Source organism: Pseudopodoces humilis, chromosome 3, assembly GCF_049639895.1.
Source record: "Pseudopodoces humilis isolate 2021_Gansu_Grassland_sample_001 chromosome 3, ASM4963989v1, whole genome shotgun sequence".
NCBI classification, from domain to species: domain Eukaryota; kingdom Metazoa; phylum Chordata; class Aves; order Passeriformes; family Paridae; genus Pseudopodoces; species Pseudopodoces humilis.
This window is the reverse complement of record NC_142202.1, coordinates 13,692,511-13,707,822: the sequence shown is the minus strand read 5'-3', so window position 1 is coordinate 13,707,822 and position 15,312 is coordinate 13,692,511. Positions and strand designations below refer to the sequence as shown.

The 15,312-nt window shown below is 42.0% G+C and overlaps 1 protein-coding gene across 25 annotated transcripts in view; it reads right to left on the bottom strand.

The window, feature by feature from the left end:
- Window positions 1–15,312, bottom strand: part of NRXN1 (neurexin 1) — a 675,655-nt gene that overhangs the window by 49,402 nt on the left and 610,941 nt on the right. The window contains exon 1 of one of the 25 annotated variants that reach the window (XM_088053935.1): window positions 3,397–3,482. The exons of 23 other annotated variants lie outside the window; for them this stretch is intronic. In XM_088053935.1, coding sequence (XP_087910061.1) covers window positions 3,397–3,429 — 33 coding nt within the window. In that variant the 5' untranslated portion in view covers window positions 3,430–3,482. Of the gene's footprint in view, window positions 1–3,396; window positions 3,483–15,312 lie in introns of those variants that run through there. One more of the 25 variants, XM_088053936.1, reaches the window with a different exon arrangement.

The window sequence follows — 15,312 nt, the reverse complement described above, 5'->3', positions numbered from 1 at the left end:
AAAATAATTATAAAATATTTCAAGCTACTGAACATGTCAACCAAGAAGTATGAAAATCATTTACTCTTCACCAACAAGTTCTGTCTGTCAAGCTTCTCCTTGGCTAAGACTGAATTTGGTGCTTTCTTCAACTCTTTACTTTGAAAGGCTCAGAAAGGCTTTCTGGTGTGTGTGCACACAGAACCCAGCCAAGCTGTGACACCATCTCTAACAGTGTGAAGACAAGGAGCTCCAAGGAGAGGAAACAACTCCTCTAAGCAGTGGCAACAGGTGACCCATGGCAGAAGGGTGTCAGCAGAGTGAGAAATCCCTTTACTACACGGAGCTGCTGTAGCTGACATGGCTGTTGAAAGATAAAAACCCACCATGATTTTCAGTAGCTGTGATGAGAGAGGGGACAGATAAACAGGTAGTGATCCAAGATTTCCCACAGGATATACCCCACTTGGATTGCAGCAGGTTAGACTGTTTCCTCATTTGTGTCACCAGACTATGGTACTTCAGTTAAATCATCAACCTGGCACAGAAGCAGGTTCAGAAGAATGCGCTTTTCAGGCTGAAGTATCTGTACTCTGGTCTGTTCTGTGCACCTCTGTTCTCTGCTGCTCCACATGGGTACCTTCTGTAATGGCAACAGAGGATGGCTGAACCCCCTCTGCATTTCCCCCTCACAGTAAAGCCATGCTGACAACTCTTAACTCTCTGTGTCATCTCAAATGCACAAGGTCAAAAAATAAATCCTCTCACGCTGTGACTGGGATTTCTTGCTAAATCAGCATTACACCAAGACATAAAGCACAGTTGAGTTTCTAAACATTGTCCTTAGGCTGTTTGCCTCTTCTGAATCCCTGTTGAATATTGATTTGGGATTTAAAGGTCCAGCTGCCCACCTAATCAGGTTGTGAATACAAACTCTGCCTGATTAATGGGTTATTCTAAATATGCAGCTACCTCAAGGACTAAAGAAAGCGGACAACATGAACTTTTCTTCTCTTGCTTTATGCCACAAGGTTTTAGATCAAACTACACCTTTACAGAAATACAGCCTTGCCCTTCAAGATACAACCACCAACCTGATTTTTCTGTTAATTTTCTTCTTCAGGCACATCTAAGGCAATTTGGCTAAGCCTTAGTTATAAGCAATCTTAAAATACCAGAAAAATTACTTGGTATTAAACTTGAGACCACATGTTGGCTTTTGAGATATTCATAAGTCCAGCAGACCTTATATTAAGCAAATGGAATTCATTTTGTACACGCCATCTAGATGCATCTCTCCACAGGTGAGCTACCATCTAGGCAGGTTTAATGGACAATTCCTCAGGCTGCCCTGGCAATTACTCCTCTGCTGACCTGGAAGGATCATTAATATTAGGGAGTTGACATGCAATTCAATTTCCATTCTGGCTCAGCCCTAAGCTTCTCCTAAGTGGATGCTGTCAGCTGTGTCAAATTATATACGATGTCTAGGTGATGTGGAGGATTATTAGGAAGAGAGCTGGGAATGGTAAACTCAATTCACAAAGTTTTCAGCCTGCACTTGAAGAGTGGCCTATGATTCCAACAGGCCAGAGACATTTGGCATGGTTACAACCATCCAATTTTTAATTTTTTTTTTTTTTTTTTTTTTTTTTTGGGTAAGCTGCTATGGGAGGAGCACAATCAGGTATTGATTAGCCCAGAGCTGTAAGAGATGAGCTGCTGTATAGAATGGCACATTAAGTGATTTAAATGAAAACAATAAAAACCCCAAAAGGCTTAATGGCAGAACTCTGAGGAAGCCCAGCTAGCAAATGCAAACAGCATTACACAATACACCCGGTATGCCAAAGGAAAGGAGGTTTGATGCTCAGCCCCACAACTGCAGCAATAAATGAAGTCAGATAGCTCGGATCCAGTTCAGCCTTTTCACAATCATGAAAAAAGCCTCCAAAACCATAAAGCCTCTCTGAATACAATGGTCATAACCTGTAAACCAGAATAAAATTGAACCATCTCCCCCACTTTACTATCCTCTGACTCATTTGAAAGAAAACAAATGCACCAAAAATAAGCTTTTCCCCTTGCCTTTCTAGCTACTGGGGGGAAATGAGACATTTCTGTACAGATGGAAGCTGCTGATTTCTTGCTTCAAAAGCCCTTTAATCTCTTTTGGCAACCCTCACCCACACCTTTGCCTTTTTCCACTATCACGATACACCTGTCCCACCTGATGCCAGCCCTGGCTTTGCCAGCAGAATTCCCATGGTGCACGCAGGCGCCAGACTGCCACGGCATTTTAACTCTTCTTGGGGAGAATAAGGAGCTGGAAAGATCACCAACCTCCCCAGAGGAGCTGGGCGCTCTCACACAAACACACACCGTTCTGCTCATTTCCAGGTAACAGGGAAAGCTTTGTAACCCGTGCCCATTTAAATCAGATGCCTTGCAGGTTTGTTATTTGAAAAGCAAACAAACAAATAAATAAATAAATGGAAACACCTCGGTTTTCATGTTAGAAACAAGCAAACAATCAACCTTTGAGAAAATACACAAACACTTTCATTGTCATAAGCATGCAGCGATTTACCCTCCCCCAATAGATTAGAAGCAACTCATTTAGAAATGAAGCTACTTTGCATTATATATCACCACATTTTAGTCCATCAGATACAGTCATTCATTTTTATGCAATTTTTCTTATCAAAGCATGCATATAACTCACAGGAATTCCCGTTGTGCAAATGCTCACTGAAAAAAAATCCAATCAAAACAAGTACACACGTACGTACACACACACGTACACACATATTCTAAGCCAAGATGAAAAGCATGCATGGTCAGGGTTTAAGCATAATTTAAGCCAAAATAATTGCTAGATTGTTAAAAAGAAAGCAGCCTGGCAAGTATTTGAAGCAGGTTTTATTCATGCTTTTATTTGATTCTTCTCAATTTTCCTTTCCTTTTAGACTCATTTGTAGCAAACATGCTCAAAAAAAAAAAAAAAGTCTCTATTGTTTAAGAAAAAAACAGACAAGAAAAATTAAAAAACAGCAGCATCCATGCTCTGGGTACCAAAGCATTATTTTCTTGGAGCAGAAAAGAAAAAAAAAAATGCAATTTAGAAGCTTTTCTATATTTAAAACAATTATCGTGCAGAAATTTGATCTTAATATTAATAGCATGCAATCTCCAAGGAGACGTATTCTAATTTTTTTTAGTTTTTTTTTTTTTTAAAAAAAGTAATTTTCAGTAAATCGGTGCAAATGCCTTTTTTTTTTGTTGTTTGGTTTGGGTTTTTTTTGGTTTTTTTTTTTTTTCCTTTCTCCTCCTTGCCGTCAACCTAAAGGTATCTTAAACCCTGCATGCTGCAGTGCTTCGCCTGTGCGCTGCATCGGCTGTGAGAGAAGAAGCTACCTGCGAGTTTTCACAGTGCCATCTCATATCCATGTCTGCCTGGCTACCCCTGCGTGCTTACGGCTTTTTTTTTTTTTTTTCTTTTTTTTTCCCCCTTCCTTCCCTTCCTTTCTCTCTTCCCCCCCCCCTTTCCCCTCCCCGCTTAATTCTTAATGGAAATCCTAGGAAATTTAGTCCATCCTCTGAAATCAATACTGGTGACAGGCGCGCTGCCTGCCTCCGCGGGAGCCGGGGATGATAAATTGCCTGCGCATCCGCCCGGCCTATCAGTGCCCGGCGCTCCGCCCGCCCCTGGCCGCGCCCGCCGCCGCCGCGGGGACACCGGGGACGCCGCACGGCGCTGCGGAACCGCGCCGAGCGCCGGGGAACGCGGGGATGCGGGGGGACGCGGGGGGATGCGGGGGGATGCGGGGGGGATGCAGCAGCCGCGCCTCTCCCGCGGGCAGCCGTGCCACACCGACCCCGCCGCCTCGGTGGCGCCAGCGCTTGAAGAAAACCCCCGGGGCAAAAAGGCGGCAGAATTCCACCAACGCCGCGGGATGGGGTCGGGCGCCCTCCCGCTGGAGACGCCTCCCCGACTCCCTGTCCCGGCGCTTGGAAGCGGGCGCGGCCCGGCCGGGATGCGCGTGGGAAGCTGCCAGGCACATCTGCCCTCCCCTTGGCCGCCCAGCGCTGCACAGGTGCTGGAGCCAGCTCGACCAAACAGCTGCTGAGAACAGGTTTGTCAAACGAGTCACCAGCCCCCCAAATCCAGCCACAGAGTCTCGCCATCAGATACGTTTTACCGCAGCACCATTTCATTTGGCCTAGGGAGAATTTTTCCTTTTTTCTTTCCCCCCCCTCTCCCCCCCCCCTTAACAGTTTTCATGAATCCCAGCAGTTGTAACATAGCAAGTGCCCACCTTTAGGCTTTTCCAGCCCTGAAATCTACATTGAATAATGGATGTTTATGCTGAGGAAAAAGACAAGCGAGACATGAAAAAGTCAGGTGATACCAACTTTGCATTTCGCCTGACAGGAGCTCGGAGGTGATAAAACCTTGCCCTGACATACCCTCACGCACCCATTTCTGTGGCAACGTGTTGCCTTTTTCAAAAGGCGTTTTGGGCTTGCAACACCATTTGATAACGACACGTCCGCAAGTTACTGCTAATGGCCAAAGCACGTGGCAGTAAAGCAAAGCTGGTGCAGTGTCTTGATACACTTCCTCGTGAAAAATAAATTGAAATGGATTGATAAGATCTACTCTGTATGAAAAACATTTCCCTCCCCTAAACAGAGCCAGGATTGACCCTGAGTTTTGTGGCTGGGTATGTTTGGTAGATTTGCATAGTAGTAGCTAGATTTTTAATATTCAGTTATTAAATTATAAGTGTGTGTAATAGGTGTCCACTGTGTTCTTTTCCTGGTGAATTGAAAAATAGCAGCCCATGGACAGCAGCAGGGCTGCCTGCTGGCCACAGGGGCTCTCCAGGTACATTCATTTGGCTGCAACTCAGTCACCACCAGGATAGTCAATGCTGAAAGAAACACTGCACTGCTTGTTGGAAGTGGCATTCCTATTTGTTAAATGTCTGTCTGTGCCACGTGGTGCTAATTAGAGGAAAGTCATTGCCCTGAGGCTCTTACACTTGCCTTATGCTGGAACCTGACTCCTGGCCCTAAAGCTGGCAAACTTTAAGGCAGTGTGCTGGTGGGTGGAGCAGAAAGCACTGCGCTCTCTTATTCCACACAGTGTTTTCTAAGGGTGGGTCAGCAAAATTAAAAGGTCCCCTGGAGCTGAACATTGCGTTTTGATGGCTCTCACAGCTGGAAATCTCAGCTTTATCATTCAGACCAATTCCTGACCCTCCAAGGAGCACCCTAGAATCCCCAGCTTGGCTCTGCACCCTTCCCCTTTTGGAAAATGGCAGAGGACACCATCAGGCTGTAATTGCACGGTTCCTTGTCCAGTGTTGTGTGGCAATTGTCAAACCTTCAAGCCTTGTTTGCCCATCCCTGGTCAGGGACCAGGACAGAAGACAGGAAGGGCAATGCACATGGTCAGCAGCTGTGCTCTCACTGCCCTTCTGGCCTCCATTTCCCTGGGTTTCCTGACTACAACTCTTGTTGGGGCTGTGTCCTCAATGGAAAGAGTTCATTTAGGGGAAAAACAAATACGAAAACCACTCCTATTTTAATTAAGAAAATTATCTAAATGAGAATAATAAGTACCATTTCAAGCGGATCAATGCAGTTCTTTCACATTCACTAAGTCAAACTTTCATTAACCGCAGCACATGCCTTCCTGAAAGACAGTACCAAATTATCTATAATATTTTGCTTGAGGCAGTATTTTTCAGAAGTGTGATTTTACAATAACACCATTAACAGTAATGGACTGTCACATGTCCTGCGTGCTGTTATTCAGGGTGCTAACTAGCGCAGCAATAAAAGGAATGGTATAAAGATGGATGACACATCCCAGCTCCCCTCAAACGTTCAGCAGATGTCTGTGAGGATGAAATGCTGTTTGAGAAGCCTTGCCTTGAAGTGCTGGGGGGAAATGCTGCAGAGCACAGCTTGCTGTGAGCTGTGCTAGGTCAGAAAGCCATATCCTACAGATTCTGGCTGTCCAGCAAAAACCAGCTTGAAAGAGAATTCCTTCTGTTGGAGAACAACCCTCCATCTAACCAAGTTCAGGGTTTTGGTTTTTTTTCCTTTCATGGAGTTGGAGCTGTCTGTGTCTCATGTATGATGGGCTATGGTGTGATGTGGAAATACAATAGACAGTGTGGCTGGGATAAATTTTACCCGAAGGATGTGAAGGCACTTAATGGGCTTAGTGTGGCAAAGCAGTTAGAAATGATCTGACTTTACACTTAAGTAGTTGCTACTTTGCATTTAAGTAAACTCCTGAGTGCTTTGTTGAATCAAGTCCAAACGTACAAAAAATAAAACTAAATGCAAAAAAAACCAATGAACCTGAATTTGCTTGATTACACACTCTCAAGCTGCACATGAGACTTTTACTGAATGTACATATTTTGCCAAATATATATAAAATATCACTTGAAAACTTGCTTGTCAATGCAGTGAGAGATAGGAGATGAGTTGGATAGCATATATTTCACATTGAGGGGCACTGTAGTAAATATAAAGACAAATCTCTATAGTTACTAAAATGCAGAAACAGCATTATGCTTGAAAAACATAGACAAACAAAATTATGTTAAACCCACCATACACAACTGAGAACAGGAGAAGCCAAACTTGTGATTTGATTTGGATCTAAATATGCTACATATTTCATTAACTAGACAGGAACTGTACAGACATATCATCATTAAAATCCTTGCTAGTGCACTGAACAGGCAATTTTATAAAATGATTGTAATTTATCTAGGAAAAAGATCTACTCAAGAGCAAAAAAATCCCCCAATTATTTTATATTGTCTTTTTTAGATACCATTTTATCAAAAAAATTTGCATCTGCAATTCAGACACAGGTGGAAGCCTTCAGTTCTTACACTTCAGCCTAAGGGCAAGCACAAATTAAGCTGCTTAAGATGAGAATGAGATATTTTATGTACTATCCACTACTTCAAACTTGCTTGAAAAATGTGAAAGTTATGTGAGTTTTAAATATAAATGTCTGTGCGTCCTTAGGGATTAAATTGTCACTTCAACTTGAGTCACATTGCCCTTATGGCCAAGGTGGGCCTCCACTGATGCCCTGTCCCCTGCAAACCCCTCAATATTGTCCTTGGGAAACATATTTAACAGCTTTGGGGTGTATGTGGGTTTGCTGTCACAGTGAGATTTAATTTTGTAATTACTTGTGCACAAAGTCAATCCTATCCAGAGAGAGCTGGTATTGAGGAGGAAGCCTTAACTGTTTTCATGGGAGAACTGGGACAGTATTTGGGATTTCATCAATGTGACATCTTCACTTTGCCCCTGGAGACTCCTGCAGTACTCCACTCTGCGAAACTACCGAACTCTGGGAAATGAGTGTCAGTGTCAACACGCTGTGTCATCTCTGTAACACTAAGTGTACTTGCACCTGGGACAAAATTATCCCCTTCTGGCAGGAAGTCTGTAATCTCCTTCCCAGAGCACTGCACTCTCCCATCATGCTGTCAGCCAGGCTGCACCCATCAGGCCGGCTTGCAGACGGCTCCATTCCCATGGATCACAGGAAAACAAGCTCAACAGTGATGAAAATCCTCAAGAGAACTGCACTCCACTGCTTAAAAGGTCAGGATCCTCCTCCTTCTTTAAGCAAATGGAAGCAGAAAAACTGTCAATGGAAAAAAAAAATTACTCTCTTGAGAAAACATAATTTAGATCAATCCTACCTGTTTGGAACTAACAGCTTCCATCAGGCTTTAGTCCCCAATTCTATACTGTTAGGAAACATTAAATGTACACTTTTTTTTCTGGGCACATATATTTTTTCATTCTCTGCTTCCTCTTACCTCCTGTTGTGATTCCCTAACATTTTTTTCTGGCCTTTCCAAATCCTTCTACACCTGGTTAATCAACAGTGTCATAATAATACGGAGGGAAAATGATGACATGCAGCTATTATCCTAATTATATAGAGCACCTTTATTTTGTCTCAATTGTCTTCATAAATTATGTTTCTTACGCATGCAAATATTAGCACTACTTGATTGCTCATACCTGTCTGGTTTAGTCATAAGCACTCATTGCCTTTTCTAGGATAGAGCAATTGCATGGGAAGATACACAGATAGAGATGTAGGAAGGGGAAAGAAGTAATCTCTTTGTATCAAAATCTTTTCCAAGGATGATTAAGGGTGAACAGTTGCAAACCTCTATTCTCGAAATGGCAAGACCAAACATTTGTTGGACAATGTTTAAAGCTGAATGCCTGTGGAACAAAGAGGAAGAAATTTTTCTCCTAGACTGCCAGAAAAGCAGGCACAAAGAAAGACACCCTTTTGTGGGGAAAAATAAATAATCACTGATAAGAAAACCCAGAGTAGCACTCTGAAATTTTCAAGTATGTTGTCCATGATTTTCTAATTAAAAATAATCCAGAATTACAATGTTTAATTATTCACAAGGTTTCATTTTTCCCCTGTAGCTACACAAAGAATGCCAGGTGTCACATGCAGAATGTATTCACCCTTGGTGTGCTGTGCTGACTGGGAAAAGGGGTTTTATCCACCTGTTTCAGTCTAGGAAATATTGAGGCAGCCTTAACTTGCACATGAGTGTCCAGTGTCTAAAAGACTTGTAAGTCCATCATCTTATGCCTTGATTTCTGCAGCAAGTGCCCCTCTGTACAGGTCACAAAGCCCTAAATAAACAAGCCCTAAAGCCCCACCGGTGATTCACATGGGATGCCCTTACTTCTTTTTTGTAGGGGGCAAAGGAACCACAGAGCAACAATGGATTGTTGATAATCTCTTTGTCAACAAATCTCTTTGATTTGTTATTTTAGTGGTATAACAGGTGTTATTCTCATTTCAGTGAGTGTCAGTTCAGGCACATGGGTTTATTAGGGAGCCTGAAATATCTCCAGAGGCTCAGCAGTGTCAACGAGACCTCAGCATTTAGATGAGCCTCAGGGACAGGGTCAAGCTTGGCACAGCCAAGAGAAAACTTCTAAATTACCTAAAGGTTTTCACCTCCTGCAAACAGCAACAGGATCCAGAGAAGAGAGGAGAATGAACTCCAGTACCAGCAGCAGCATACCAACAATGTGTGCTTTGCAGGAGAAGCACATGAAGTAAATGTGAAAACTGAAGCTGGGGAGGAAGTGGTATCTGAAGAGAGAGGCCCACATCTGCCTTTTGCTCTTTGCTGTGAAAGAGCATGTCAGAGATCACATTTTCATCCCCCAGATGAGAACAAGGAAAAGAAATAAAAATGAAAGTCTTTGTGTTCTTTCCTCCTGGGTACATAAAGCACATCTGTGTGTGCACAAATAAATAAACTGGGAGCAACTGCAGCCGAGGACATGCTGTAAACAATAAAGCTATTTATACCATTTCATTCTTCTGTCAACATTTGATGTTTCAATATGATTGTACATTTCACAAATTTTTAGATTCTCTCATCACCTTTGGCAGGGTCAGGAAAGGTTTCATCTGCTTGTGTCAGCCTCCTGTACAGATAACAGGGGTGACTGCCTACACTAAAATGTATACAAGATGATGAAATCCATAATATAAGACAAAGTTGCTGTAGCTGTAGTTAGGGGAGCAGAAAAAAAAGAAAGATGAAGTCTCAGTTTCCAGTGTATTTTCTCTAGGTGTAATTTTGTCCTGCTCCATCAGAGCCATTTTTAGCAGCTGGGGAATCCTTCTTGCAATTTCAACATCTATAAAGGAGTTTAAATCTAAACCCAACAGAGTGGAGAATGTAATATACTGGGTTTGATTGATCTGGATCTTTGGGTTTCTAAAACCTCGTTGGTTCAAAGATTGCTACGAATATATTGTTTGTTCTGCTTCAAAATCATATCTTTTGAGAGACACCCACATAGCTCAGAAATAGATGTGAAAATGCATTAAATTTTGGCCTGGCTACATTTTGCAGAGTGGGAGTGTAAGGGGGGAAAAAAAGACAATGTGAAGCCTTCTTTCTAAATTAAAGGTTTCATATCCTAATAAATAATTTCTTTGGCTGTTAGGAAATGCTTGCATTATCCCCTAGCATGGAGAAGCCTGCAGAGGCTGGGTGTGTGCTCTGTTCAGATGTTTTGACTGTTCCATCAGAGCCTGGGCCGTGTCTCTTTTGAGCGCTCCATGGAAAACTAAAGCAGCTGTGGGATAACCGTGCAGACACTCACAAAAGCACACGGGGTGTGATGCTGGCTATTCCTCCTCGTGTGAGGGGAGGGTGCCTCTCCCCTGGTCACAGTGGGCTCAGGGCTTCCTTGATCCTGTGTCTGGGGTTTTTGTGGGAAGCATGGCTGACATGGATATGGGATTCAAAGAATAGCTGCAGGCGGCTGAACCTGCTGTAAGCTGACGAGAATGGGAACACCAAGAGAGAAATCTTCAAATGAAGAGCTAATTAATGGGTGCAGTTGTTATCAGGAGGGCTCAAATTACAGGCCTAGAGGAAGACTGTGAAACTAATGAAGAAATTCACATTTTGGAGAGAATATCTTGCTATGACATCAACCTCTAGGCGATGAGAAATGAGGAGACTGATGGGCTCACAAGACTACTTGCCTTTAAAAAGCACAGGGCTGCTCACCTGCCTCTCTCCCAGCAGCCGGGTTTAAAAGGGAAGGGATTTTAGCAGGGAGGAGAACTAGAAGAGCCATGCAAACTACACCACAGTCAACTCGACCCACAGACAGAACTAAAAGCAATGGGAACTACTTAATTTCTGAATAAGAAACTCATGTTCTCTAAAAGGGCATAAAAACATGAAACTGAGCCCTTAACACCTGAACAGGTCTAACAAAACAAAACCAAACCATCCTCAACAAAACTAGAATTTGAACACTTCATGAGAATTAAATTATTTTCACACTTGAATAAATTACTCTTTTGGCTCAGCCATTTTGCAACGGGCAAGAACTACACAGAACTGGGGGAAGGTGTGGCTAAGTAGCTGTTTTTTGTCTGAAGTGAATTGCATTTAAAGAAAGAGATTAAAAAAACCACATCTCCCCCTGCCCAAAAAAGGCAAGCATGCAGAGCCCATAGAAATTCACAACAAGAGTTTTGTGGATCATGGAAAAAGGAGTTAAAGGGCTGGTGAAAAACCCTGTTCCTTCAGAAATCAGCTGCAATTCCGTGAGAATTTCAATCCTTATTTTTCAAAACATCCCGTGGCCTGTCCTCTGCTTTCCTGCCTCTTTGGGAAGCTCAGTGAGAAGCCCTTCTGCAAGCAGTGTCACTCTCACCTCACCAGTCAGTGTGACCAGAGGAAGGGGCAGAGGATGTCAGCACTGCTTTACTCCTACACAAGAGGCTTGTAGATCTGCACACACACATTAAAAACATGCACTGTTAGAGAAACTGTTTTGAAGGTGGAATATACCAATCCACATAATTTTTAAAGAAGACTACAGGTAATTTTTTTATATATTGAACCAGTATGGAGGCATGCAGTGTAATTAGAAAGGTTTCACTAATTGTTGGTGTTCACCATTCAAGCTAAAACTCTGACACACTATTTATATTCATTTATATCTCTACAAACCTAGTTAAAACACAAATTAGATGTAACTTTTTTTTTTACTACGACAAGACATGAAAAATCAAAAGCATATTGCTTTTTATGATGTCAGTCTTCCAGAGCATACTGAAGAAAGAAAAAAAAAATAAATTAAAAAAAAAGAGTTGTATTTTTTGTCTGATGATCTGTCAGAGAGTTTGCTTGTGCAGGTCACAGTTCTGTAGGCAGTGAAATAAGCTTGTGATGATAAACTGGAAATTACACTAATACATGGCCACGTACAAGACCACACACAAGCATGTGCATCCTGCATATTGGAAACATCCTATTTGTTTTCTGCCCTGTTTAGTATCAAATCTTATTTCTCTTTCATGCTAAGAGACAACTAATTAGAAGTCTACTAATCAATAGACCATTTTATTATCCAGTTCAGCTCTGAATAATCCTCATAATTTAATGAGCTTCTGTGCAGGCCAGCAGGGAATATGCAGCAAAAACAAAGAATCTGACAAATACCAAGGGCTAGTCAGTACAAAGCAGCTTTCAAGAAAACAGAAAAGCTACCGGAGATTAGTTTTAAGTAGTGGAATCAAAACAAGCATAATGCAAATCTGGTTTTCCTTCTTTTCCTTGCCCAGCTAAGCCCTGGAGGTCAGTCAGCTCTGGCTGCTGGAGGTGGCACCTCTGCCTGAGCCAGGGAGAGCTCCATGGCTACAGGAAGGGATTTTTTGTTCAAAGAAAGGAAGGGAAGGAGTGTGTTATCCTCCTTCAGGGCTCCCCAAGAGGTTTAAGTTTCTCCACAGAAGCTTTGTGGAGAAGTCCCAGCACAGCACTGCTGGACTAGCAGCATCCCTGGGCAGCAAAGCCAGGTGCTCCCCAGCTGCCATGAAAGTGAGTGCCCTTCTCTATGCCACTGTAGAAGTGGATTTGTCACCTTAACTCTAAAGAACCAGGAACATCCTGTCTGTCACAATATTCATATATTCACAGATTACAGAAACAAAGAGTTATCTGCACAGACCTGCCCCCACCTTTTTTTTTTTTCCAAACAAATCAGTGGATTTTATTTGGCATTTTAGAAGTGTATACTTATTTAATTGAAAGAAACCAGGATAATTATTCTTTGTCGATCAAAAATGTTTTCTGTGCTTTAAAGAAGACTACAGAATAAAAAGTAGGACAATGCAGAGTAAAACACTTAATAGTCCTGAACATATTTTATATGCACTTTCATTTCCTTGACAGCATAGCTGTGCTACTTCCTCATTCATTGTTAATGAATTAAGTCTATCTTTGCTTGGTCTTGCTACAACATTAAAATAATAAAGATAAATAAAATCAGCCTAATGTTAAATTTAAGCTTTTAGGTTCATAAAAAATATTTACAGCTCAAATCACAGTCAAGTTTAAATCAGAAACTTCTCCATATTAAAAAAAAAATAAATCTCTGTAGCAAATACATAAATCATCAAATAAATAAGACAAGGAAGGATGGAAGTAGGCTTACAAAAAAAACCTAAAACAGAATACAGATGCAAATGTTTGTGTATATATAGTAAAAATTCAAAAGTCAGTATGTTTGTAATTGATAATATTTTCACGTTCAACTTATTTTACCATGGAGTCCATGACTGATGATCCAATTAATTTAATTTATGAAATTATTTCTAAATGTTTACTTGGTGCCAAGTATAAGCACAGTGTCGGCTCTGAGGAGCCTGAGGTCTAACAGGTCCAAAGAAAAGGCTTAACAGCCCTTCAAGGTCAAAATTCCACTAGGAAAAAGTCTAGGTTAGAGCAGATAGCAGAGGTTACTGGACGAATATTTATTTATTCGTAAAATCTTGTTTAGATATTTTTGCTATATGCCATGCCAAGTTACTCTTGTTTGGGTCTGCCTCTCAGTGGGATCATTTTCTCTGAGCAGGAACAATTGGAGCAGACCCCTCCCCGAGCCTCCTGTTCCTGGGAAGGCAGAGCTGGAGAAGTCCTCTTGGCTCAACTACATCCTTAGCATAACTACCACAGGACCTCTTTACCAACCAACCACACCAGTTCACTTTTCACTGTTTGTCAAGAACCTTTTTGCTGCTCCTACTGGAACACAACTCTCTCAGCACCCTCTTATTAGTCCCAACTTAATTTTGTCTGTGGGCCTGCTTCTTCTCAGGTCGCTTCAATACTTTGGCATAAATAATCCTCTCCCCTCACTCATTTATTTATTTTTATTTCTAGTCATTTTTTTCATAGAATCATAGAATGGTTTGGGTTGGAAGGGACCTTAAAGTTCATCTTGTTCAAACCCTCTGCTGTAGGCAGGAACACCTTTCACTAGACCAGGTTGCTCAGTACTCCATCCAACCTGGTCTTGAATACTTCCAGGGATTGGGTATCCACAGCTTCTTTGGGAAACCTGTGCCAGTGCCACACCACCCTCACATAAAAGAATTTTTTCTTACTGTCTAATCTAATCTGAAACCATTCTCTCTTGTCCTGTCACTACATGACCTTGTAAAAAGTCCTTCTTCATCTTTCTTGTTGTCTCTCTTCAGGAACTGGAAAGCTGCAATTAGGCCACCCCGAGTCCTTCTCCTTTTCAGGCCAAACTGTCCCAGCTCTCTCAGCTTTTCCTCCAAGCAGGAGAGTTGCTTCATCCCTCTAATCAGTTTAGTATCCCTCCTCTGGACTCACTCCATCAGGCCCCTGTCCTTCCTGTGCTGGGGACCCAGAGGAGGATGCCACGCTCCAGGTTTTGCTGTGATAAAACAAGTTGTGTTCTTGTAGAGGATGGAAATGTGAACAAGATCACATCAGACAAGCAGGATGTAAACTCTCAGCAATTCTTACAGTAACCAGCTTAGAATTGTGTGCTTTTGAAATACAGTGGGATAAAGATGCACATTTCCAGTGGATGTAGAGTGCTGATGTGCTGCAAATGTCACATAAAGCTGGGGTGGCTGGCTGGTGCAGAAATAGATTTTTTTAATCTTGTAGGACAGGACCTTTGGCAGTTCACCCTCCCATGAGAAGGGCCAGCAGAGCCTTTTCCATGGCCACACCACCACAGCTTACTCATCCTGTTGTTATTTAGAACTCCCCATGCTGTTGCTCCTTTTTCATTTCTAACTGATAAAACATTAGCTTGTAGCTCAGTGCTTTGTTATTCTGGAGGATGTGATTTTGCACGTGATCCTGATGAATTCATCTCTCTACTCCTACCCCAGTCCAACAGGATCATCCAGTTTCACCCTCATTTTCTCCAAACTGGCAATGCCTGCTTTCTTCTTGTCATACCTAATCAGGGCACCTCTGCTCTCTGAGCTACTCCTGGGCTACATTTTTACTGCTGTTCATTTGCCCGTCTCAAAAGAAGAGAAAAGACTTGCAATCAACCAGCTCATCAACTATAGAAGCAAAATGCTGGTTTTCTGTTCCTGGTAGGTTGAATCTGAAGTCCTGGCTTCACCTAAAGCCTTTATCCCAAATCTGAATCTGGGAGAAGGTTGTACCTACTGATTTATAAGAAAACAAGAGTTACAAGAGCAGTCAAGCAGAATGCTAGCAAAAAAAAAGAGAGGGAGAAGATGCCCAAATAATCTGAAACAGCACTGTCCATACTACCAGAAGGAAGAATGATAAATGTCTCAGGCCCCACAGATAAAGGAAATATTTGGAGTCATACCGTTATTCTAATCCACAGTGGTACATCTTGTTGACATAAAAAATTGATCCTAATAGCAAAATACATCCTCAGTAAAATGAA